Here is a 26,245-nt window from a genome sequence, read left to right on the forward strand (position 1 = left end):
CACTTTTCCCCCATAACCTTTCTGGCTCTTTTTTGCACTGCAACCTTCTCAAGCACCCTTATCTGTGTTTTCACTTAAGAGACTTCTCCAATATTGATGAGGAGGTGAGCATAAAGAATTCACAACACTCAAGAACAGCAGTCAGTTTAGCCACAAGAAATGATTATAACAGTAGGCAAGTGGTGGGACACTTTTGGAAAAGTGCTGTTTTCCAAAGATTAGAGTGGCCTTAGGCCTTTTCCTGAAATTTACTCATTTAACAAATTATTTACTGAGCACCTAGGTGCCAGACACTGGAGATACAGAAAGAGCAAGAAAGATAATAACCCTGCTTTTTTTTTTGGAGTAAACATTCTACAGCAGTTTGGAGTTGTGGACACAGTACAAACATAATAGCAACTATGATTTATATATATAAGCAAACACTCCAATCCTCAGAGGGGTACAAAGAATATATTTGTTACAAATACCCTGACAGGGGTGTCCCACCCATGGGCTGCATGTGGCCCAGGATGAGTATGAATGCAGCCCAACAGAAAATTGTAAATTTACTTAAAACCTTGGGTTTGGGTTTTTTGTTGTTGTTTTTTTTTTGCTCATCAGTCTTTGTGTTTGTGTATTTAATGTGTGGCCCAAGACAACTCTTCTTCCATTGTAGCCCAGAGATGTCAAAAGATTGGACACCTCAAAACTAGCCAGAGGTAGTTACATTACAGAAAATCCTGGAATCAGAATCTGCAATAAAATATGGTAATATCAAAAAAGAGTATTAAAACTACTATAGGGAGCAATGGAAAGAGCCATTAAGAATGAGATAAGGATGCAACAAAGATTTTGTTAGAGGCTCTTCTGAAGGTCTTAGTTTGAAAAAAAGATCCTCTTGCTAAGCCTAAAACAAACAAAACATTGCTATTTAGAACCACTTTATTCTAAGTTGGGAGGGACCAGGTATTATTGAAGGGTCAAGATGTTAGCAAATTTTGTGTTGTGTAGCAAAGTAGATGACCATTTTTAATGTACTGAACACTTTGTTAGCTGTTAAATAGGGTAAAGTGAACCTGAGTGAGGGTGTTTGTAAATAGAGGTTGGGAAAGATGAATTCTGAAGAACATAAAATTTGGAGCTTTGGGGGCTAATTCTAGAAATTATGTGTGTGTGCATGTGCGTACAAGAGCGAGTGAGGGGGGTGAGGGGGGGAGAGAATAAATGAATGCCAAACTCTTAGCTCTTTCTGTAGTCATCCTCATGTCAGTATGACAACCCCATCCTTCCAGCTGGTCAGGCCAAACACTGGGAGTCATCCTTGACTTCTTTTTCTTCTAACCTTATAACAGATCCTACTGGCTCCAACTTCAAGATACATATATGTAACTTCTCTTCAGCACTCCCACCCTGGTCCAAGATACTCTTAACCTCTCGTCTTAATTATTGTGAGCCTCTTTAACCTTGACTCCTACAATCCACTTTCAACACAAGCCCAAATGAACATTTTAAAACTTAAGTTAGAGCAAGCATGTCACTTCTCTGCACAAAACCTTAAAATGGTGCCCTATTTCAGTCTTTATAATGGCTTACAAGGCCCTACAGTATCTCTAGCCTGTTCTTTCTCCTGTCACCACATATCCTACTCCTCTCATTTATTTCCATACTAGCTACACAGGTCTTCTTGCTATGGTTACACCTCACAACCTTCGCACTTGTTTCCTGGAATGATCTTAACCCAACTATTCCTTGCTTGCTTTCTCAGCTCTTTCAGGTCTTTGCTGAAATTTCATGAGGCCTTTCTCCCTAGCCATCTTATTTCCAATTTCAACAACTCTGCTCACCTGCACACACACACAATCCCACCCCATCTTCCACACTTTACATTCTGCAAAGTACTTATTACCTAACAGTTTTACTTGTCTCCCTATAACTAGAATGTAGGTTCTACGACAGGATGCTTGTTTTGTTTACCAACATATTCTCATCGGTAATCAGCATAATACTTAGTAGTTACTATTTTCTTGTGAAGGAATAAATGGAAGGCAACAAAATGCCTGAAAGTACTTTTCAGAAAAGATGTATCTAGTATAGCAGGCCCTTAATTGACTTCTTTGCGTTCAACATCGTTTCAATGCTGAGAGGGAAAAAAAAAGATCACTTCCCCACAGGGACCACTGTGTGTGGCGTTTGCATGTTCTCCCAAAGTCTGTGTGGGTTTTCTCCAGGTGGTCAGTCTTATCTAAATTGACCCATCCTGGCACTGGCTGGGTAACTCGGTTGGTTAGAGCATTATCCCAATACACCAAGACTGTGGGTTCATTTCCCATGAGAGCATATACAAGAATAAACTAATGTATGCATAAGTAGAACAACAAATCGTTGTTTCTCTCCCCCTAAAAATCAATAGTTTTTTAAAATTTGATTTATTTTTAGAGAGGGGAAGGGAGGGAGAGAGGGAGAGGAACATGTGCCTCCCACTGGAGACCTGGCCTGCAACCCAGGTATGTACCCTCGACTGGGAATTGAACCAGCAACGCTTTGATTCAAAGGCTGGCACTCAATCTACTGAGCTACACCAGCCAGGGCAAAATTATGAATCATGCTGACATTGCTCACTAGATAAGCAGTACATACTGCTAGCATCTGTGTGAGCCATGTATTTTTTGTGTGCATGTGGCAGTTACTCTTCCATGTAGTCACACAACATTAAATGAGGGTTTTTTCCCACTCTGACCACATGGTATCTTTAGACTTTCAGGTTCACTGTAGTAACTAAATCGTAAGTCTTTCCAATGGACTCAGTTCCCACAGGGCCTTGTGCTGTAAGAAGGTACATGTCATCAAAACTAAAACAAAGCTATAATCATATCAATAAAATGACAGTTAAAGACTAAGCTGACAACTCAGTATGCAAAAACAGTAATAATCAGATAAGTTTTGTAATGAACATTTATTGATGGGTGGATAAATACAGATTGAGAAACATACTTGACAGCAATATATCAAACTGATAGCCAGACTATAAAATGTATACAACATTCTTTTTTTAATTTAAAAAAATTTTTAAATTTTTTACAAAGAGCCCTTACTGTAATGGTCACTTACATCCTACCATTCACATAACAGCAGTAGATATACCAGGGGTAGCATTCAGAACTGAGATGCCCCAAGGAGGACAGAGGCCACAGCAGAGTACTGTGCTGAGAAAAGACTCAAGAGCAATACAAAGAAAACAGACAAAAATATCACCACAAAATTGCACCTGAGTGACAGACTGGTAAAGTGTTTTGCTTTTTTTCTCTTCCTTCTTTTGCTCTTTGGTCTGATAAGAAACGGACAATTTTAGGTGTGTGGAGTAAGGTGGGGAAAAGGTCAGTTTCAAATCCAGAAACCTAGGTTAACATCAAGTTAAGCTGCTGCATTCTTTTCTTTGGGTGCTTAACCCAGCCAGCACCTCCACCTTGTGATCAACCACTAATCAGATCCTCAGCTTTCCTGTGAACACTTCCTGATAATCTGATGGATACACACTTGCTCTGGCTTCAATTAGCATGCTGTCAAGCATCCCTCTCCACACTTAACACGACAACAGAAAACCCAAGAGTCTTTCTCTTTTCATTCAACCATGAATACACACTCAAAGGGAAAGAGTAGACACTGCTTTATAGTAAACATTCTTTTTCTTTTCCTCCCTTTTCCAATGCCAAGTTCATATTAAAATCTTTAGAAACATTAAAATGGAAGGGTCTCCCACTAAAAAATAATTCTCATTCTAAACCATTCTATCAGTAAGATTACAGTACCATGTTTGTTTCAAACTCACATCCAGAGGGATAAGATAAAATAAAACTTGACAGAGTGATACCACATGAACGTTTAACCCATCAGGAGCAAATATTCCGTTAAAAGCTAGGTGTTAACAAGCAGCAAGACAAGAAATTTGGGGAGGTATCAAAGTCAATGAAGGCCTAATGGGATTGCAGAGGGCTTATTTCTCACCCCGTAAAGGGTTGCATAGACTGCTTCAATTCTCCCAAACCCAAGAATATTTTGAAGTTGTATTCCAACTTCAAGGTATTCTCAAATCTCCCTTTTCCTAGTATTAATACTAGGAAAATTTCCTAGTATTAATACTAGGAATTTGATGAGTTCTTTTGATAACTAATACTAGGAATTTCCTAGTATTAGTTATCAAAATAACTCATCAACAAAAGAACTGTGTTAAAAAAAGCAATAATTTCCCAAGTTCCCACAGTTCTCATGTTTCTGTGGGAAACACAGATATGTTTAAAATCCCACCATACTGGGATAAGACCCCCTCTAATTGCCTTTGTCCAAGAAGCAAGATATGAGGGGAATTTAGGTAGCAGAGGCTTAAAGAAATCCAGCACTAATGTTACCATGATTTTATCTCTGTATCCTAATCCACTGCAGTTTCCAACTGGAGAATTTAAAATTTTCTATCAGCACAGGTGAAGCCAATACTACAGAACTAAGAAAAGAATATATTAAATCAAAAACACTAAAATCATTAAAAAGAAAAAAAAAGAAGCTGAGGGCCTCAGATATGGAAACACAATGATTCATAAGTGGAAAGACTAAACTAATTCCTATGTATTTTCTAAACCCAAAAAGCAAAACTGATACTTCAGAAGACCAATTCAGCTTTAGATTAATGCTTCATTAGAGTTCAGCTAAGAGCAACACAGGTATTGATTAAAAGCCCTAAGGACAGTCCACAGGTATGTTTCTGCCAACATGAGATTCAAACACAGTTTACAATCAGATTTCCAGAACTTGAGGCTTCAGGCCCACTTATCACTACTTATCCTCAATAGTTCAGGTTAAAAAGAGGAGGGGAAAACACCAAGTTTACTAGGCTAACTTTGGATTCATAAACCCCATTTCTCACCCTTTGAAGGTATGAGGATAGAGAAGACACAGTTTAGAAACTGCACACCCCTTCAACTAAGTTTGTGCGAATTTGGACAATATACATGCTAGCTGACAGGCACAACTGCTCCCCAGTGACAATGCAACAGCTTCATGCAGAGCCCATAAGGTAGTTCAGAACCTATACACAGATCTAAAAGCAGACATGGTAGGTATCTTAAGACAGTATCAGGAGGCATTAATATAGAAAAGTCTCTTAACTGATCTATACCAGCTGTGATCTAGTGTGCATAGGCCAGACTACACAACATAAAGCAGCTCTTAGGCTCTAGGCTCCAGTAAGCACATTTTTCTAGTCCACTCCTGACAAAGTTCTAAGGAACTAACTACACTGCCATAGAGCACCGCTAAAGAAGCCAAGCAGATGCGTATGTCTCTGTGGTGAGGGAGTGCGTGTAACTAGAAAATACGCGACACTTGATGAGAAAAATCAAAAGCTGAAAAGACATTTTCATAATCAAATCAGTGATCAATTCTACAAAAATACAGATGCAAACTAAATAACCTTCTGGGAAGGTCAGGAAGGAAGGCAGACTCCACTAAACAAAATCTAAAGAAATAGGAAGCCTATATTTAGTAAAATATCACACATCTACTGATTAGCACAAGACAAACTATCAGGGAGAAAGAAGAAAATGTCATCTATAAAAGTGAAAGTGACATTCCAAGTAAAAATTATACTAGTTTACAGGTTGGCAGAGAGCTCATTTTATACAGCAATGGCAGGCACTCAAGACAGTTCAAATATGCAAAGATGATGGACACTAATTCACCTCTGATTAGGTTTACTACACTAATTCCTTCCCGTGTGAGGCCAGTGCATCATTAATTCCAATTGCTTCAGTGTTCTCCCCAAACTGTTCCTGACAAGCAGCAGCACACGTACAACTCCCATTTCCCTATGACTTCCAATAAAAATTTCAATTTGTCCAGAAAGAATATTTGGTGTGAAGTGAACAGCATTAAAAAGATACATTCGAACTGCATCATACTTCCACAGCAAAAATTGCCATGAAGACCAAAGAATATCATATCAAATGATCTGTGGCTAGGTGGCGTTCTCAGTTAGGTAAATTGGTTTGTAAGAATTCTTCTAGCCCCTTAAAAAATTTCTGTTCTCAACAAAAATATTCACTCCTAAAATCTGGGATAATCAAGCACCCATAAGAAAAGACACCTGATCCATTTTTTAAAAGGATTCTTAGAAATTTGAAGAACCTCTGCCTATCAGCTAAAGCCACCCAAAATGGACAATCCGACATAATAGTATATGTGGGCTAGGACTGCTCACTCTCATGGCTCATGGCACCAGTACTATCAAATTCACAAGCTCTAATCTCTGAAGATATGTAGGCTGCAAAAACTGAGGGTGCAGCTGTTTCTCTTCAGCTATACAGATAAAAAAAACAAGTCTCACATTTATAATATAAAATACATTGTCCCCAAAATTCCAAGTCACAATTTCATTGTTTTCAGGATCCTCTAGCTCCATGGCTTCTCCCAGAACTATTCCCACACATGGTCTGGGCTTTCACAATTATGATGTATAGCACATACCTCTTCCCATCAGAGACCCTGAGACTGCTCTCACTTGAACACTTCCCCAAGGCCCAACTTGAAAAAAGACACATCCAATTCTGTACGGCAGAAACTAGCCTTGCTCTACAAACCTTCCTCAATCACACCTCTATTCTGAATCAAAAGAAACAGAGGATAAAAAGGAAGTTTTCTAGTGGAGTCCAAAATCAGGCCATTGGCTACACTTGCCCAAACTAGAATTTAGAAGGCTACCACTCAATTGCAACATAAAGAAAGGGGAAAATATCAAGAAGAATACATGCTTCTTCCTTCATGTTCTAAAGGCCACACTGTATTCTCACTAGTAGACTGTTGGGGAAGTAGAAATGATGAGGGACAGGGAGGGAAAGAAAAAACATGATATTTAAACACACACACTCAAAACCACACATACCCATACTTACATACACTTAAAGGTCTCAACACTTCAAGTGGCCAGGGACTATCTCAGAACTCATGGCCAAAAGCCTACCCTCCCATCCCTCCTACACACCCTCTGCCCTCCAATCCCACCCCTAGGACTCATTGCTGTGTATCCCATACACACAACAAAATCCCTATCCCTTCCCCAATTATATAAAAAACTAAACAGATAACTTACTTTCTTTAAATTATTTTTTAAAGTCTCTTAAAAGATGTTGATGTTTAAATACTTCCTCTCTTCTGACACACTGAACACCAAAAGGATCCACAACTGTTTGACATAACAAACCCTCCATGTTTTAGTCCTGGCAAGAAGAGGGAGAATATCAACTCTAAACAACCTAAGTTGGAGGTGGAGAGGCCAAGAATAGAGAAAGTATTCTTAATCTTTCACAGCTTCAACACATTCTCAGCTTTCTAATACCATAAAATAGTTAAATTTCAGAGGCAGCAGGTACAATAACCGAGGCCCTCTACCATCCTCCCACCTATGTCTCAATATTAATTTATTCCCTAGTCCAAGAAGGGAGACATGTTTCATTAGGGAAGTAATTTTCTTAGTCCAGAATCAGTAGTTAAAAAAACAAAAGTATGTTTTTAAAGAAGTTTCTTTTCTCCTCTTCTTTTTCTTTATTACTTAGGAAGGGGTGGAAGTGGTGGAGGAGGTTCTGAAGGTAGAGGTGGTGGTCGGGGTTTGTCTGTATTGCCAGATCTGGAGGACATTCCTCCACTAGCCCGTGGATTCAGGTATTCACCATAAGAATGAACAAATTCAAATGGAGGGGGTGGAGTGGGCTGAACACCCTGGGCAATGAGGAGGGAGTGAAGCATATTCACAGTATCTTGATGGTCTATTGTCTGGGTTGTGTTGTGACCATTAGCCCCAGTGGGGCCTTTATCCAGTTTCATATGAGGAACTCGAGTTTTACAGCTAGGCTGTGAATAATGAAGGCCACTTGTGTCTGAGCTATGCCCTGGCAACTGGGCCATTGTAGGAAGAGGAGGGTAGGAGAAATTTATGGAAGAGGATTTAGTACTTTTGGCAATCTTGGCTGGATGATCAAACACGGCCCCTCCAGTTTCTTCAGGGGGACCCCTTTTACGAGCAGAACTGGAAGAGGAGAAAGAACTAGACAAGCTATAGGTTTTGTGTGCTAAGGAGCTTGTCTGGCTACTATGTTTTGGATCACCTGGCCGTTTGTTCCCAGTACCAGCTGGAAGCTGTGAGTGAGAGTGCTTGTGTGAGTGGTGATTATGATGATGATGATGATTAGATGGGTGAGTCTTGTGCTTTTCTTTGTGCTCTCGGCTCTTTGTGATACTGTCATCCACAGAATTGTGCTTGTCAGTTGCAGCATGGACTTTAATGCGCATTTTTATCTCCTCTGGTTTTGAAGAGGCAGCTTTATCCCCACTTGCCACTGGAATTCTCATTTTGAGGGCTGTTTTCTCAGACTTTTCCAGAAAAGGCCGCTCAGAATTTTCTGAGCCCTCTATGGGCATTTTCAAAATGACTGAAGAATGGCTATCATGTTGAGACAGGAGATTCTGGGCAGCATATGCATACTGTGACTTCACATTGGCCTCCATGTTCTCCAGTTGCCTCTTCTGGGCAGCCAACTCTTCTGCATGCTTTGCACGGTATTCTTTCAGTGATACTTTAGCTGACGGCGTACTCTTACTATTCTGCTTCTGGGAAATAAATGCATTCGAACTATCCTGTTGCAAGGAATGATCAACTCCTATAAGTGCTACATTCTCACTAGTCCGATGACCCTGGGCAGACTCTAGTTTAAAAGGAGGTTGGGAGGACAGCCAACGCTTGCCCTGCAACATCTCCGCACTGCTTATGTTGCTGGATGACTCTTCAGTGGCTGGAACGGAAGGCACTGCACTTGTGGTAGAAGTTGTTGACATGCTCATTAAACCTGCAATAGTTTTGTCTGAAGAGCTTTGGGAAATCATATTGAGGATTGTCTGCTCCGATGTGTTTGCATCTGCTCCTCGGTCATCTGCTTTTGTTTTCTTGGCAGCTTCGCACGCCTAGAATGAAACAAATGATATCTCTTTACTTCAGGCAACTTATTATATGGAAAAAACACTGAAATGAGTAGACTGTGCTTGCTGTGACATTGCAAGTTTTTCACAGTACATAAGCAGGAGGCTACTCTAACATAACACTGATAATTATTACCATCAGGAGGTATAAGATTTTAAAAACCTTCAATCAAGAGTTGGGCAAACAGGACCTCAAAGAGCTACGTGCATCCCCTTGTTCATTGCAGCAGTATTCACAATAACCAAGATATAAAGGCAACCCAAGTGTCCATCTATGGATGAATGGATAAAGAAAATGTGGTGTGTGTGTGTATCTGTGCATACACACAGTAAACTACTATTTAGCATTAAAAAAGAGGAGAAAGATTCTAGGAAGATGGCAGAGTAGGAAGCTCTAGGAATCTGTCTCCCCACCTAAACAACTGCACTGGCAGAATCTGTCTGATGCTAACTATTATTTTATTTTGAAACTCTAGAGTCTGTTGAAGGCTTGCAACTTCCAGGGTAAGCCTTGAAAAGAAAAATGGGATTAATTTTATTTCTCAGTCAGTACAGTAGAAACTATCCATCACCCACTGCCAGCCATACAACAAGCAGCTGTGCACCTATTTCTGGAATAGCTTGCACACAACCTTGAGAAGGCAGGGTAAGCAAAAATTACTCTTTCCTCCAAATATTGGAAATTTGTGCTATGATCAATGATTGCTTCTTCTGATCACAGAGCACACACCAATCACACACCAAAGGCAGGCAGCCATTGTTGTTGCCACCTCCCTTCGTTGTTGCTAGCCCCTCCCCCTCTGGCTGAAGCAATTGCCAGGGCATTTAAAAAGACCAACAACCTTCCTCCCCAACACTTTTTTGGTTTTTTCCCTTTGGGGAGCCACACATTAAGGAGAAGCACATTCAAAAGCAACGCCATATACAGGAAAAATTATGAAATGACTGTACAAGTCCTAGGAAAGGCTCAGAAAAGACCTTAAATTATACTCCACACTGAAAAAACACCCTACAAAATCAAGCCCTCCACCCCAGTGAATGAACAAAACAGTAAGGAAAACAGCAAACCACAGGGGAGAACAATCTGACTTCCAGAGTTACCACATCATTAAATTCAAATGTCCAGTGTTCAAGAACAAGAAGAAAAATCACAAAAATTATTAAAAAATAGGAAAGTGGACTTCCGCCAAGATGGAGAAGTAGGTGGAGGGTCCACCTCGCCTCTGTGCACAACCAAATCTAAGAACAACTATTTTTAACAGCAGTCACAACCAAGCCACACGGAAAATCGACAATACGGAGTCCAAAAGACAACTAGATACTCGGCTGGACCGGTACGAGGAGCGAGGCCAGAAGCAGAGCAGGTTAGAAAGAAAAAATCCCCGGCGGGGGCGCGGGCGCGCGCAGGCAACCGAGGGCTGATCGCCAGCGAGCTGGCTGCCGGAGCGCACAGGGAATAGGCGCGGTGGGTCGCTCAGTCGCGCGCATTTATGTGCGGAGAAACCAGTGAGAAGGGAAACCCGCGCGGTGCAGCAGGCTCGCAAAATTAGGATCGGATAAGCAAACCCGAGGCGTTTGAGTGACTGGATGTGCTGGGCTAGCGGAGAGGAACGCCATCACTCCCTCTCTGACCCCGCCCCCACACACAGCGTCACAAACCAGCGACCTGGGTCTCCCCGTCCTGGTAAACAACTAAGGCTTCGCTCTGCTCACTAAACAGCACGAATAAACCAAAAATGGCTCTAGAACAACTCAGAGCCCCAGAACCGATAGACCTAAGTGATGAAGAAATAGCCAGTCTTTCAGATGCACAGTTCAAAACACTGGTTATAAAGATCCTTACAGAACTGGTGGATTTTAGTCACAAATTAGAGAAACATATGGAAGCTAAATTAATTGAAATGAATGCTGATACAAAAGATACCAATAGTGATGGAAAGAAAATTGGGACTCAAATCAAGGGAGAGGACCAGATAGAAGAAAAAGATGATCAAGCAGAAAGGAATGAAGAAATAAGAATTCAGAAAAATGAGGAGAGGCTTGGGAACCTCCAAGACATCTTTAAACGTTCCAACATCCGAATTATAGGGGTACCAGAAGGGGGAAAGGCACAACCACCAGTTGAAAAATTATTTGAACAAATAATAAAGGAGAATTTCCCCAAGATGGCAAAGGAAATAGACTTCCGAGAGATCCAGGAAGCTCGGAGAGTCCCGAGGAAGTTGGACCTGGGAAGGAACACACCAAGGCACATCATAATTACATTAGCCAAGATTAAAATGAAGGAAAGAATCCTAGAAGCAGCAAGAGCTAAGGGGACAGTCACCTACAAAGGAGTTCCCATCAGACTGTCATTCTCAAAAGAGACCTTACAGGCAAGAAGGGGCTGGACAGAGGTATTCCAAGTCATGAAAACCAAAGATCTACAACCAAGATTGCTCTACCCAGCAAAACTTTCATTTAGAATGGAAGGACAGATAAAGTGCTTCTCAGATAAGACCAAATTCAAGGAGTTCATCATCACTAAGCCCTTACTATATGAAATGTTAAAGGGACTTACCTAAGAAAAAGAAGATAAAAAAGATGAACAGTGAAAGGACAGCAAACTCACAGTTATTAAGAACCACACCTAAAACAAAAGCAAACTAAGAGGATAGCTAGATCAGGAGCAGAACCATAGAAATGAAGATCACCGGGAGGGTTAGCAACAGGGGAGTGGGAGGAGGGGGAAGGGGGGAGAAGGTACAGAAAATAAGTAGTATAGACAGTAGATAGAAAATAGATAGGGGGAGGGTAAGAATAGTAGGGGGAAATACAGAATCTAAAGAATTTGAGACACATGTTCATGAACTAAAGGGGGAAATGGTGGGGGAGGGGTATGCAGGGTGGAGGGGAAGGGAGGGGGGAATAGAGCAAATGTAATGGCATAATCAATAAAAAATTAAAAAAATAAAATAAAAAAAAATAGGAAAGTATGGCACATTCAAAGGAAAAATTTAATCAACAGAAACTGTCTCTGAAAAACACCTGCTGGCAAATCCACTAGATAAAGATTTTTAAAAAATTCGCTTGAAGATACTCAAGGATCTATAAAGGAAGATGAGGAGAAAGTCAAGAAAATAGCTTGTAAACAAAATGTAAATATCACATCAATAAAGAGACAGAAAAAAAGAAATGCTGGAGCTGAAAAGTACAATAACTAAAATAAAAAACAAACTAGAGGTATTCAAAGGCAGAAGTAAGAATCAGCAAACATGAAGATAGAGCAATGCAAACTATTGAATCTGAGGGACAGAGAAAAAATTTGAAGCAAGTGAACAGAGCCTAAAGGACCTGTGATAATACCAAGAGGACCAACACGTGCATTGTGGGAGTTTTGGAAGAAGAGAAAGGGGCGCAGAAAATATTTGAAGAAAAAATCATTGAAAACTTCCCAAATTTGATGAAAGATATGATCATAAATATTCAAGAAACTTAATAGACTCCAACTAAAAAATTAGAGACTCACATCAAAATATATTAAAAATGAAACTTCCAAAAGCCAAAGACAATGAATCCTGAAAGCAGCAAGAGAAGCAAATCATCCCATACAGAATCACAAGCTCAGAGCACATGTTTTCTCATCAGATACTTTGGATGCCAGAGAGAGAGAGGGCTAATACAAGTCCAAGTGCTAAAAAGAAGAAAACTGCAAAACAAGAATCTAGCAAAAATATCCTTCAAAAAAGTGAGGGAGAAATTAAGACATTTCCAGATAGATAAAGCTGAGGGAGTTTGTGACGACTAAACTGGCCATATATGAAATGCTCATGGGAGTCCTCCAAGGTGAAATAAAGGAGACTAGACAGTAACTTGAAGCCACACAGGGGAATCAAAATAAAGGATCTAAATGAAGATGGGCAAATATACAAGCTAGTATTATTTTAATAATGGTTTATAACTGCACTTTTTGCCTTCTATATGATTTAAGAGATTAACAAATTTTGCCCTGGCTATTGTAGCTCAGTAGACTGAGTGTGGGCCTGCGAACCAAAGGGTGGCTGGTTCGATTTCCAGTCAGGGCACATGCCTGGGTTGCAGGCCAGGTCCCCAGTACAGGGCATGTGGAAGGCAACCACGCATTGATGTTTTTCTCCCTCTCTTTCTCCTTCCCTTCCCCTCTCTCTAGAAATAAATAAAATAAAATAAATTTTTAAAAAGAGATAAATTTTAAGTAAAAAATACAATTATCAGTATAAAACCTAGTATTACTATAAATTTGGTTTATTATAACTTCAAATCTTATTTTCTATATACTATAAAAGTCTAACATTTTAAAGAATTATCAGTTTATGTTTTGGGGTACACAATGTATAAAGATAAACCATATTCTGCCATGTATAATGCACATTTTTTGCCCAATTTTTTTGAGGGAAATATAAGAGTGTGCATTATACATAGTAATTTTGTCACATCAAGAACTGAAAGAGAGCCCTGGCTGGTGTAGCTCAGTGGATTGAGCGCCGGCCTCCGAACCAAACAACCGCGGTTCTATTCCCAGTCAGGGCACACGCCTGGGTTGCAGGACAGTTCCCAGCAGGGGATGCAGGAGAGGCAACCATACATTGACGTTTCTCTCCCTCTCTCCTTCCCTTCCCCTCTAAAGATAAATAAATAAAATCTTAAAAAAAAAAAAAAAAAAAGAACTGAAAGGGGTAGGAAGGTGGGTGAGGTATAAAGGAGTTTGTATGTTATTGAAGTTAAACTGGTATGAATTCAGATTAGAGAGTTGTAACTTTAGGATGTTAAATGTACTGCCCATAATAACCACAAAAAAGAGCTGCAGAATACACAAAAAAGGAAATAAAACAATTTTAAATTTCACAAAAAAAAAATCAGCTAAACACAGGACAGTACTGTAGACAATGAAGGACAAAAATCTAGAAGGCATACAAAAACCAAATAGCATAATGATGACAGAAGTCCCTCTTTATCTGTAATTACTTTAAGTGCAATTGGATTAAATTCTTAATGAAAAGATGGAGATCAGTAGAATGAATAAAAACATATGATCCACCTGTATGATGTCCAAAAGCACTGAGATCCAAAGACTCAAACAGGATGAAAGTAAAAGAATAAAACAGATACACCTGGCTTTCCGGTCAAGACAGCAACATAGGTAAACAAGGCTCACCTACGCACACAACCACATCAAAATTACAACCAAATCATAGAGCAACCATCACTCACAACCAGAAATAGAGCTAAATGGAGGTCTGACGACTACAGAATTAAAGAAACTACATCCATCTAGACTGGTATGAGGGGTGGAGATGTACAACTGGCTGGTTCCGCATTCACATGTGGTAGATAAAAATTCGGGAGGTGTATCTTGGGAGCAAGGAGTCCCAATCCCACACCAGGCCCCCCAGAGAAGGGTTCCAGTGCCATAACTTCTGGCTGCAAAAATCAGCGGGGACTGAAATGGTGGAAGAAACTTCTGGAGTCCCAAGCAGTTCCTCTTAAAGAACCCATACATGTACTTACTCAGACTGACTCCCTCTGAGCTCCACCACCAGGGTGGCAGCTTGAAAGGTGCCAATGGCACACAGGGAGGGACTGAAGTGTCTGGCATCAAGGTAAGAGCAGGGGACAGCTCTCTCCCACACCCAAAGGCAGGCAAAGGCCATTGTCCCTTTTCTGAACCCTCTCTGAACAGAGCCACAGAGCCAGCAAGTGGGTGCCATATCTGAGACTCTATCAACCTGGTTAACACTGTTTGCTCTGTGCTGGAGATCCCTTGAGACTGCTCTATCCAACTTATGGACCCACCCAAGCTATTAACAGAGACTTTTCCATATGAATGGCTGGTCTTGGCTCATGTTCCACAATCTCATAAATACCCTCAAACAAGCAACAGCTGACCTCAGTGAGCCCCCAGCCTCAGTTACCTCTTGCTAAGTGACCTCAGACCTGGTACTAGGAGCAGCCAGCCTATATTCACAGCTTGACTTTGCCTGGAAATCTCTAAGCCCAACACAAACAGCAGACATCTTACATTGCTTTCTAGCCCAGACAGGGTGGCTCTGGACAGAACACAGGCAGGCAGAACACAAGGGCTAAACTTGGCCTACACCAACCCAGAAACCCCAGAGCTTGCTCACCCAGTAGATGGCTACACACCACGTTGGAGCACCACCACCATACTCCTGCATAGCCAATCATCCACGGACAGGGGATGTTGGCGGTCAGTAATCATAGCCGGTACCTGCAGCTGACGGGCCTGGGTAAATCCCTCCCACTGACCTGCCAACAGCAATCAAGGCTCAACTACAAGAACAGGGTGTACTCAGCCCAAATGGAGGGTGCACCTCAAGTACCCAGGCTTGGGTGGTAGGGGAGGCTGTACCAGTGAACCCTACAAGATACCTACTACCTTAGGCCATGCTACTGAGAGAGGGAGTCATAACAACTCTATTTAGTACACGGCAACAAATATGGGCAGGCTGCCAAAATGAGGAGACAAAGAAACACAGCCCAAATGGAAGAACAGATCAAAACTCCAGAAAAAAGAACTAAACAAAAGGGAGATAAGCAACCTATCAGATGCAGAGTTCAAAATAGTGGTTATAAGAATGCTCAAGGAACTTAGTAAGGACCTCAACAGTATGAAAAAAAAAAGTCAGAAATGAAGGATACACTAATTGAACTAAAGAACAACTTACAGGAAAATAACAGTAGAGAGGAAGAAACTAAGAATCAAATCAATAATTTGGAACATAAGGAAGTAAAAAAATAACCAATCAGAACAACACGAAGAAAAAAAGAATCCAAAAAAACCCACCGAGAATAGCCCTGGCTGGTGAGACTCAGTGGATTGAGTACAGCCTGTGAACCAAAAAGTCACCAGTTCAATTTCCAGTCAGGACACATGCCTGGGTTGCAGGCCTAATCTCTGGTTGGAGGCATGCAAGAGGCAACCGATCAATGTCTCTTTCCCTCTTCTGTCTCCCTCCCTTTCCCTCTCTCTAAAAATAAGTAAATGAAATCTTTAAAAATAAACAAACAAAAAAACAAATAAAAAGGATACTATAAGCAGCCTCTGGGATAACTTCAAGTATTCCAAAATTTGCATCATAGGGGAGAAAGAAGGAGAAGGGAAAAGGCAAGAAACTGGAAATCTATTTGAAAAAATAATAAAAAAAAGTCCCTAATTTGCTGAAGGAAATAGACATGCAAGTCCAAAAAGCAGAGTCCCAAACAAGATGGATGCAAACAGCACTCCAAGATAAATCATAATTAAAATGCCAAAGGTTAGGGATAAAGAGAGAATCTTAAAAGCAATAAGAGAAAAGCAGTTACTTACCTACAATGGAGTTCCCATAACATTGTTTGCTGATTTTTCAAAAGAAACTTTACAGACTACAAGAGATTGTCAAGAAATATTCAAAGTCACAAACAGCAGGGACATACATCCAATACTGGTCTACCCAGAAAAGGTATCAATCAGAATGGAAGGGTAGATAAAGGGCTTCCTGGACAAGAAAAAAATTAAAGTAGTTCAAAATTATCAAGCCATTATTACATGCAATATTAAAGGGACTTATTTAAGAAAAAATATCAAAATAATAAACAGTAAGAGCTTCTGGGGACTTCCGGCCAGGGTAGGCAGATACATAGGTAGGTATACTTTGCCTCCTGGCACAACCAAAAGGACAACAAAAAATTTAAAACAAAAAATAAACAGAACTGCCAGAAAATCAAATCAAAATCAAATCAAATCAAAACTGTATGGAAGTCTGACAGCCAGGGAGTTAAAGAAGAAACATTCACCCAGACCAGTAGAAGAGGCAGAGATAGGCAGCCAGGGCAGAGAGGACTCATGGCAAGGTGGCAGCTGGAGGAGCCGGTGGTCCAATATTTGTGTGCAAATAAGCTGGGAGGAACAACTGGGGAGTGAGACAGACCATACAACCCAGAGTTCCAGTACCAGGAAATAAAGCCTCAAAACTTGACTGAAAAAATTTGCTGGAGTTGAGCAGTAGGAGAAGCTCCCAGCCTCACAGGAGAGTTTGTTGGAGAGACCCACAGGGTCCTAGAACATACACAAAACCATCCCCCCCAAGAATCAGCACCAGAAGGGCTCAATTTGCTTATGGACAGAAGAAGCAGCGATGACTGCAAGCCAACTGAGAACGAAACAAGTAGCACTGTTCCATCTCGGACCCCTCCCCCACATACAATACCACAATGCAGTGACATGGGTTGCCCAGCCCTTGAGAACACCTAAGGCCCTGCCCCTTACTAAATAACAGGAATGGAGACAAAATATATATATATATGGCCCAAACGAAAGAACAGATCAAAGCTCCAAAAAAAATACAACTAAGTAATGAAGAGATAGCCAACCTATCAGATGCAGAGTTCAAAACACTGGCAATGAGGGGGCTCATAGAAAAAAAAGTTGAGTGTGGTCACAAAATAAAGGAAAAATAGAGGAAAGGCTATAAAAAGTGAAATAAAGGAAAATGTACAGGGAACCAATAATGAAGGGAAAGAAACCAAGACTCAAATCAATGTATGAACCATAAGAAAGAAATAAACATTCAATTGGAACAGAATGAGGAAACTAGAGTTCAAAAAAAAAAAAAAAAGAGGAGAGGCTTAGGAACCTCCAGAACAAATTTAAACGTTCCAACATCAGAATCACAGGGGTGTCAGAAGAATAAGAAGAGCAAAAAATGGAAAACTTATTTAAAAACATAATGAAGGAGAACTTCCCTGTTCTGGCAAAGGACACAGACTTCCAGAAAGTCTAGGAAGCTCAGAGAGTCCCCAAAAAATTTAACCCAAGGAAGTACACAACATGTCACATCATAATTACATTATCCAAGATTAAAGAGGAGAGAATCTTAAAAGCAGCAAGAAAAAAGGAGACAGTTATCTACAAAGGAGTTCCCATAAGACTATCAGCTGATTTTTCAAAAGAAACCTTACAGGCAAGAAGGGGCTGGAAAGAAGTATTCAAAGTCATGAAAGGCAAGGACCCACATCCAGGATTACTCTATGCAGCAAAGCTATCCTTTAGAATGCAAGGGCAGATGAAGTGCTTCCCAGATAAGGTAAACTCAAAGGAGTTCATCACTACCAAGCCCTTATTATATGAAATGTTAAAGGGACTTATAAGAAGCCCCTTATAAGAAGGGAGATAAGAGCTATGAACACTAACTCACGACTATCAACAACCGAACCTACAAAAACAAAAACAGAAACAAAAATGAACTAAGCAAACAAGTAGAAAAGGAACAGATACATAGAAATGGAGATCACATGCAGGGTTATCAGCAGGGAGAAGGAGGGAGAATGGGTGACAAAGTACAGGGAACGAAAAGCATAAACGGTAGGTACCAAATAGATGGGGGAAGGTTAAGAATAGTATGGAAAATGGAGAAGCCGAAGAACTTATATGTATGACCCATGGACATGAACTAAGGTGGGAGAATGATGGTGGGAGAGATGTACAGAGCAGAAGGGAATAAAGGGGAGAAAAAAATGGGACAACTGTAATAGCATAATCAGTAAAATATACTTTTAAAAAACTATGAACAATAAAATAGCAAAAATACATATCTATCAACAATGGAATCTAAAAAACTAAGCAAACAAGAACAGAGACAGAACCATGGATACAGAGAGCATTTTTATGGTTGCCAGAGTGAGGGGCAGGTGGGGAAATGTGTGAAGCCATCAGGGAATTAAGACATACAAATAGGTAGTTACAGAATAGCCATCGGGATGATAAGTATAGTATAGGAAACAGAGTAGGCACAGACATGAACAATGGTGTAGGGATTGCCTGAGGGAGTGGGGGGTGTTTGGTGAAAGGGTCAAAGGAGGAAAACTTGGGACAACTGTAATAGCATAAGCAATAAAATATAATTAAAAACAACAATAACAACAAAAAAACAAGTTATACCATGCAAAACAATAACCAAATAGAGCAGGGTGGCTATACTGCTATCAGACAAAATAGAGTTTAAATTAAAAAAGGTTTCAAGAGCCCTGGGTGGTTTGGCTCGGTGGACTGAGTGTCAGCCTGCAAACAAAAGGGTTGCCACTTCGATTCCCAGTCAGGGCACATGCCTGGGTTGCGGACCAGGTCCCTGACACAGGGAGCACGAGAGGCAACCACACATTGATGCTTCTTTCCCCTTTTCTCTCTCCCTTGCCCTCTGTCTATAAATAAATAAATAAATAAATAAATAAATAAATAAATAAATAAATAAATAAATAAATAAATAAAAACATTTGCCCTGGCTGGTGTAGCTCATGGTGTAGCTCAGTGGATTGAGCACGGGCCTGTGAAGAACATGATCACGGTTTGATTCCCAGTCAGGACACATGCCTGGGTTGCAGGCTGGTTCCCTGCAGGCCAGTTCCCAGCAGGGGACACACGAAAGGCAACCATACATTGATGTTTCTCTCCCTCTCTCCTTTCCCTCTTCCCCTCTAAAGATAAATAAATAAAATCTTAAAAAAAAAAAGATTTTAAGAGACAAAAAATGGCATTGTATACATTTTTAAAAGGCTCCATACAGCAGTAAGCTGTAACAATTGTAAATATTTACAAACCTAATGACGGGCCAGCAAAATACATAAAGCAAAACCCGACAAAATTGAAGGGAGAAATAGACAGTAATAGTTGGAGACTTCAACTCCCTACTCACAATGGCTAGAAAAACCAGACAGAAGATGGGGAATAGAGAATTTAACAAAGAAACCACTTAGACCTAACAAACAGATACAAAACCCTCTACCCCGAACAGCAGCATACACATTCATTCTCAAGTGCATCTGGAAGATTTTCTAGGATAGACTATGTTAAGCCACAAACAAAGTCACCATAGATTCTAAAACATTAATTTCATACAAAGTATCTTTTCTGACCCCAACAGGATAAAGTTAGAAATCAGTAACAAAAGGAAAATTGACAAAGTTTTAGAAATTAAACAGTATACTTTAAACAGCTAATATATCAAAGGAGAAATGAAAATAATAATTATAAAATACTTAGAAACAAATCCAAACAAAGACACATATCAAAACTTATGGGATACAACAAAAGCAGTGCTAAGGCAGAAATTTATAGTTAGAAACACTTATAAAAAAAGATACCAAAACCAGACACAGACAATACAAAATATAAAAAAATTACAGACCAATATCCCTGATGAACATAGATGCAAAAATTCTCAATAAAATATTAGCAAACTGAATTCAACAATACATTTAAAGGATCAGACACTATTATCAAGTGGGATTTACTCCAGAGATCCAAGCCATGGATCAATATCTGCAAATCAATCAACATAATATATGTTACCAAAGCAACAAATAACAATTATATGATTGTAGCTCAGTGGACTGAGTGTAGGCTGCGAACCAGAGTCGCTGGTTCAATTCCCAGTCAGGGCACATGCATGGGTTGCAGGCCAGGTCCCCACTGGGGGCCACATGAGAGGAAACCACACATTGATATTTCTCTCCCTCTCTTTTCTCCCACCCTTTCCCCTCTCTCTAAAAATAAATAAATAAAAATCTTTACCACTTCCACTTCACATTCTATAGCAAAAAATAAAATAACCAGTATTGGTAAAGATGTAGAACAATTGCCCTGGCTGGTGTAGCTCAGTGGATTGAGCAATGGCCTACAAACCAACTTGACCAAGGTTCAATTCCCATTAAGGGCACATGCCTGGATTGCCAGGTCCCCAGTAGGAGGCATGTGAGAGGCAACCACACATGGATGTTTCCCTCTCTCTTTCCCTTCCTCTCTCTCTAAAATGAATAAATAAAAATATTTTTTAATTATATGATCATCTCAAAAGAAGCAGAAAGCATTTGACAACATGTTTATGATAAAAAAACTTTCAACAAAGTGGGACTAGAGGGAACATATTTCAATGTAATAAAGAGTATATATGACAAACCCACAGCTAACATCATACTCAATGGTGAAAAGCTAAAAGCTCTTCCCCTAAGTTCAGGGACAAGACATGGCTGCCCACTCTTATTCAACACTGTACTGGAAGTCTTTGTTACAGTAATCAGACAAAAAAAGAGAATGCAACCAAACTGGAAAGAAGCAAAATTGTCACTGTTACAGATGACATGATACTGTATATAAAAATACCCTAAAGAGTCTACCAAAAACAAACAAAAAACTATTAGACTAATAAATAAAAGTTACAGGATAAAAAATTAATACACAGAAACCAATGGCATGTCTATACACTAATAACAAATTATCAGGAAAAAAGATTAAGAATACAATTCCATTTACAAAGACCTGCTGTACTCTGAAAACTCAAAAACATTAATAAAAGAAACTGAAGATAGCACAAATAACAGTATATATACCATGCTCATGAACTAGAAGCATTGTTTTTTAGATTTCATATTGCTCTCATACTGCCCAAAGCAATCTACAGATTCAGTGCAATCCCTATCAAAATACCAATGGCATTCTTCATAGAATCAGAACAAATAACCCTAAAATTTACATAAACTCACAAAGACCCAGACAGAATTAGTCAAAGCAATCTTGAGAAAGAACAAAGTTGGAGATATTATGATCCCTGATTTCAAGGTATACTACAAAGTTATATAATAAAAACAGTATGGCACAAAAACAGACTCACAGTTCAATGAAATAGCACAGGGAGTCCATATGTTAACCCACATCATATGGTTAAGCAAGCTATGAAAAATGAGGCATGAATATACCATGGGGAAAAGATGGTCTTTTCCATAAATGGTGCTGGGGAAACTGGATACGTGAAAAAAAAAATGAAACGACATCACTTTCTTATAACATGTAAAAAATATTTAAATGTAAGACCTGAAAACACAAAATTCTTAAAAGAAAATATAGGCATTAGATGCTCTGGCGTCAGTCTTACCAATATTCTTTTGGTATGTCTCTTCAGCTAAGGGCAACAAAAGCAAAAATGAATAAACGTAACTACATCAAACTAAGAAGCTTTTGTCCAGGGAGGAAACAATTAACGAAATGAAAAGACAACCTACTGAATGGGAAAAGATCCTTACAAATCATATATTCAATAAGAACTTAATATCCATATCATAATAACTCATACAACTGAACATAAAAAAAACCCACAAACAATCTAATTTAAAAAATATACAGAGGATCTGAATAGACATTTCTATAAAAGTATACGCATGGCCAAAAGACATATGAAAATATGCTCCATATCACTAAGTACCAGAGAAATGCAAATTAATACCATAAGGTATCACCTCACACCTTTCAGAATGGCTATAATCAAAAAGTCAACAAAAAACAAGTGCTGGTGAGGATGTGAGAAAAGGGAATCCTCCTGCACTGCTGGGGGGAGTGTAAACTGGTGCAACCACTATGAAAAACAGTATAGGGGTTCTTCGAAAATTTAAAAATAGAACTACCATATGATCCATCACTTCTGGGTATATACCCAAAAGAATCAAAAGCAGGGTCTTAAAGAGAGATCTGTACAACCATGTTCACAGCAGTATTTATTCACAATTACTAAAACTTAGAAGAAACCCAAGTGTCCTTTGATGGAAAAATGGATAAATAAAATGTGGTATACACATACATATTGCACAATGGAATATTATTTGGCTTTTAAAAGGAACAAAATTATACAATATGTTACAATGTGTATGAAACTTAAGGACCCTGTGCTAACTGATATAAGCCAGTCACTAAAACACAAATACTATATGATATTACTTATATGAGGTACTTAACAGTAGTCAAAATCAGAAACACAGAAAGAGTAACAGTCATTACCAGGGCCTGGGGTGAGAGGAAATAGAGAGTTATCTGTTTAATGGAAACAAGAGTTTCAGCTTTACAAGATGAAAAGAGTTATGAGGACAGATGGTTATGGTGGTTGCATAACAACACAAATGTATTTAATATCAATGAACTGTGTATTTAAAAATGGTTAAGATGGTAAATTTTATCTTACTTGTATTTTTCCACAATAAAAAAAAAAAGGAAATACTGCCATTTGCAACTGCAGCCTTTGGCTAAGTGAAACAAGCCAGACACAGAAAGACAAATATTGTGTGATCTTACTTATTGAACAATCTAGATCAAACTCAGAGAGGCAGAGTAGAATAGTGGTTGCTAGGGTCTGGGGCGAGAGGGAAACAAGGATAAATTAGTTAAAGTGTATAAAGTTTCAGTTATACAAGATGAGTAAATCCTAGACGTCTACACTATGTACAGTATAGTGTCTATAGTTAATAAATAATGTATACTTAATCGCTTCTCGGCCTTTTGGGTAAGATTGAGTAGTACTGGACACTTAAAACTTACTTAAGTGTTCTATCACCAAAAAAAGGTCACAGCAATCTACACTAATGCTACAAGGCAATTTAAAAAATGAAATGCATATCTAAAATTCATTCCTGAACATCTATGCCTTATGACTGCTTGTGAGTGCATTTAGTCCAAAAGCAAATTTTAGAAATTTTAATAAGGTTTTATAAGAAATTGAAAGATGACCTATGTGCGCAAGTCTCCACTCAACCTTAGGCAAACTGACTTTCTGCAACTCATTCAACTCAGAAAAAAAGTAAGCTTATTGGTCTGGATTTCTGAGAAATGCAGGAAATGTTTTTAAACAAACTTTCTGACATTGGGGAAAAAAAGAGGAATGATTCCATTCTTCATAAAAGACTTTGAAAAAAATCTGAAAACAATTTAGACCTCAATCTACATAAACAAAATTCTAAAATCCATTTCAAAAGTAGGTAATGTCAAAGACAAAACTATGGCATCAGCTCTAACCTTGTAATTCTGTATCTTTCCTCTACCAGAAGCCAACACTCTATGACTCAAAGAAGCCACATTTTTCCCCCAAGAGCCTCCACAGAACATACTCAACCAACATTGCTGACCAAACAACTATCATAAGAGTTGCAAAACACAAAACAAATTCTGCTATCACCTACAGCCACTCTCAGCCAGTACTCAAGACATGAAGTTGAAATCATGGTTACTGTACAAGCACAAAAAGGGAAATTCCAAACCTAGGGTATAGATCCAGTTCTGGCTTATTCACTGGTGCAGTCAAAAAAGAAAATGGTTTGTTCATAAGCTGACAAGAATAATTCTTACCCTCCAATTCCGAATTCGTTTGAGCCTGTTGGGCGTTTTCTCCAGAATCTGCAGAAATTCATGTGTCAGTTCTACAAATGAAATATGACATTTAAGAAAAACTTACAAAGAGGCAGAAGTAATAAAACAAGAATAACCTCAACTATTTTCATCTGAATCAAGTCACCTTAGGCCAGATAGTGACAGATCAAGTGCTTTTCAAGGACCCTTACTCTAAAACTTACCATCTAAAAGTTCCAAGGTCACAGTGGCGTCAACATACTCCCACCAGTGCTTCCCATCAGTTGAGACTGGGATCTCCCAGTTGGACCACTTGCAAGCCAGATGAATGCAGACACAGGCCACCACAGGAGGTGTGTACTGCAGGCTAAATGTGGTCAAATGCAGGCTGACATCAGAGGAAAGGAAACAAGAGAGTATCATGAGCTCTCAATTCTGAACCCAAGGTTAAAACTCTCCATTATTTAAAAAAGAAAAAAAAAGGGTAAAAAAACACTGGCAAGCTAGAAGGGTAAGACATATCCAGTGCTCTGATCCAGCACTGAACATTACTTTCTATTAACCCACCTGCTCAGTTAACATTTATAAATTTTCTGACTAGACATCATTCGATCTACATTAACTGACAGACAAAAAAAACTAAAAATTAAAAATTAAAACTGGGTACTCAGTTTTTTAAAACAAGGATCAATTATTCTGAGACTAAGCTCAAAACTTAAAGAAAATGATAAAAAATTTTATATATATATATATAAAATCCCTAAATCAAATACTTAAGGGAAATACCCTAAAAATTATCTTGTCTCTTATTAATCATAGGTGTGGGCTATTGAAATAATAAACAATCACTCTCAAGTGTGAATATGCCTGAGTGATGGTTTATTTTTAAATTTCTGTTATCAGTCTATTAAAAGAAACTTCTTAAGCCCTGATACTCGTTAGGAATATCTTTGGTTTCCAAGAACAACCAATAGATTGTAAATGAGAATGAGCAAGTCATTTGGTAATACAAGTTATGTATTAATTTTTTTCTTTAAAAAGGGAAGAAGAAAAAGTATTACAACTCTTTATACATATACATGTCCATTTATCTGGGAGTATGGGAAGAACAAGGAGTCTTTTAAAATATCCTACATTGCCCTCGTTGGTGTGGCTCAGTGGATTGAGTGCCGGTCTGTGAACTGAAAGGTTGCTGGTTCGATTCCCAGTCAGGGCACATGCATGGGTTGCAGGCTAGGTCCCCAGATGGGGGCATGTGAAAGGCAACTGATCATTGCACATTGATGTTTCCCTCCCTTTCCTTCTCCCTCCCTTCCCCTCTCTCTAAAAATAAATAAATAAAGTATTTTAAAATATCCTAAATATTGCAGAATTCTCCAAATCGGGTTTTCGGGTTTTCATTTCAGAATTCCTGATTCTGAAAATGAATTCTGAATTCATTTCTGTCAATGAATTCCAAGTTTACCAACTTTCAGAACCATGCTTTTGGATATTTTAAAGCTAAGTAACATGCGAAATTAAGTAAAGTAGGTTATCAATCGGCAGTAAAAGATTACATCGCCTTAACAAAAAAGCACTATGGAAACTTAAGACAGAACATGAAAACTGCATAAAAGTCAACATTTACCATAGAATTGTCTGTAAGATACTATATCAAAGATCCATGCCTGGGTTTTTCAGTTCTAGTTTACTAAATGCCGGACATCCTTCCACATGCCCCTCAAAAAGTGACAATCCCAACCCAAGTAAAATCCTATCCCAAAAATATAAAGGAAAAATATTAAAATATAAACCTGTTGGTTGCCATGAAGTAAGAAGTCTGTGCCAAGTCCTTGCTTGCTGGAGGAAAAAAACAAAAAAGTGAAGGGGAAGGAAAAATTATTAGTTCCATTTATACTCAACAATAAATTAATAAACATTTAATATGTGCAAGGTAGAGAATATAGTGGTAAATGGGGCTGGCATGGTCCCTGACCATCTGAAGTTTACATTCTACCAAAGAAAGATAAGCAATTTTTAATTTTTAATAAATGGATTGCTTACAGACCTAAGGACTCAAGCTTTATCCTGCGT

General features: G+C 39.0%; 1 protein-coding gene across 2 annotated transcripts in view; it reads right to left on the minus strand.

Annotated features, from left to right (window-relative positions):
- Positions 1–2,916: 2,916 nt before the first annotated feature.
- The window catches only part of CCNT1 (cyclin T1), a 38,415-nt gene continuing 15,086 nt past the window's right edge, over positions 2,917–26,245 (minus strand). For both annotated transcript variants that reach the window (XM_053661765.1, XM_053661766.1), the window contains exons 6-9: positions 25,966–26,011; positions 24,397–24,560; positions 24,173–24,243; positions 2,917–8,982 (exon numbers count right to left, since the gene is read on the minus strand). In XM_053661765.1, coding sequence (XP_053517740.1) covers positions 7,573–8,982; positions 24,173–24,243; positions 24,397–24,560; positions 25,966–26,011 — 1,691 coding nt within the window. In that variant the 3' untranslated portion in view covers positions 2,917–7,572. The remainder of the gene's footprint in view (positions 8,983–24,172; positions 24,244–24,396; positions 24,561–25,965; positions 26,012–26,245) is intronic.

The sequence above is a fragment of the Artibeus jamaicensis genome, unplaced genomic scaffold (genome assembly GCF_021234435.1).
Source record: "Artibeus jamaicensis isolate MK-2021 breed Jamaican fruit bat unplaced genomic scaffold, CSHL_Jam_final contig_233, whole genome shotgun sequence".
NCBI classification, from domain to species: domain Eukaryota; kingdom Metazoa; phylum Chordata; class Mammalia; order Chiroptera; family Phyllostomidae; genus Artibeus; species Artibeus jamaicensis.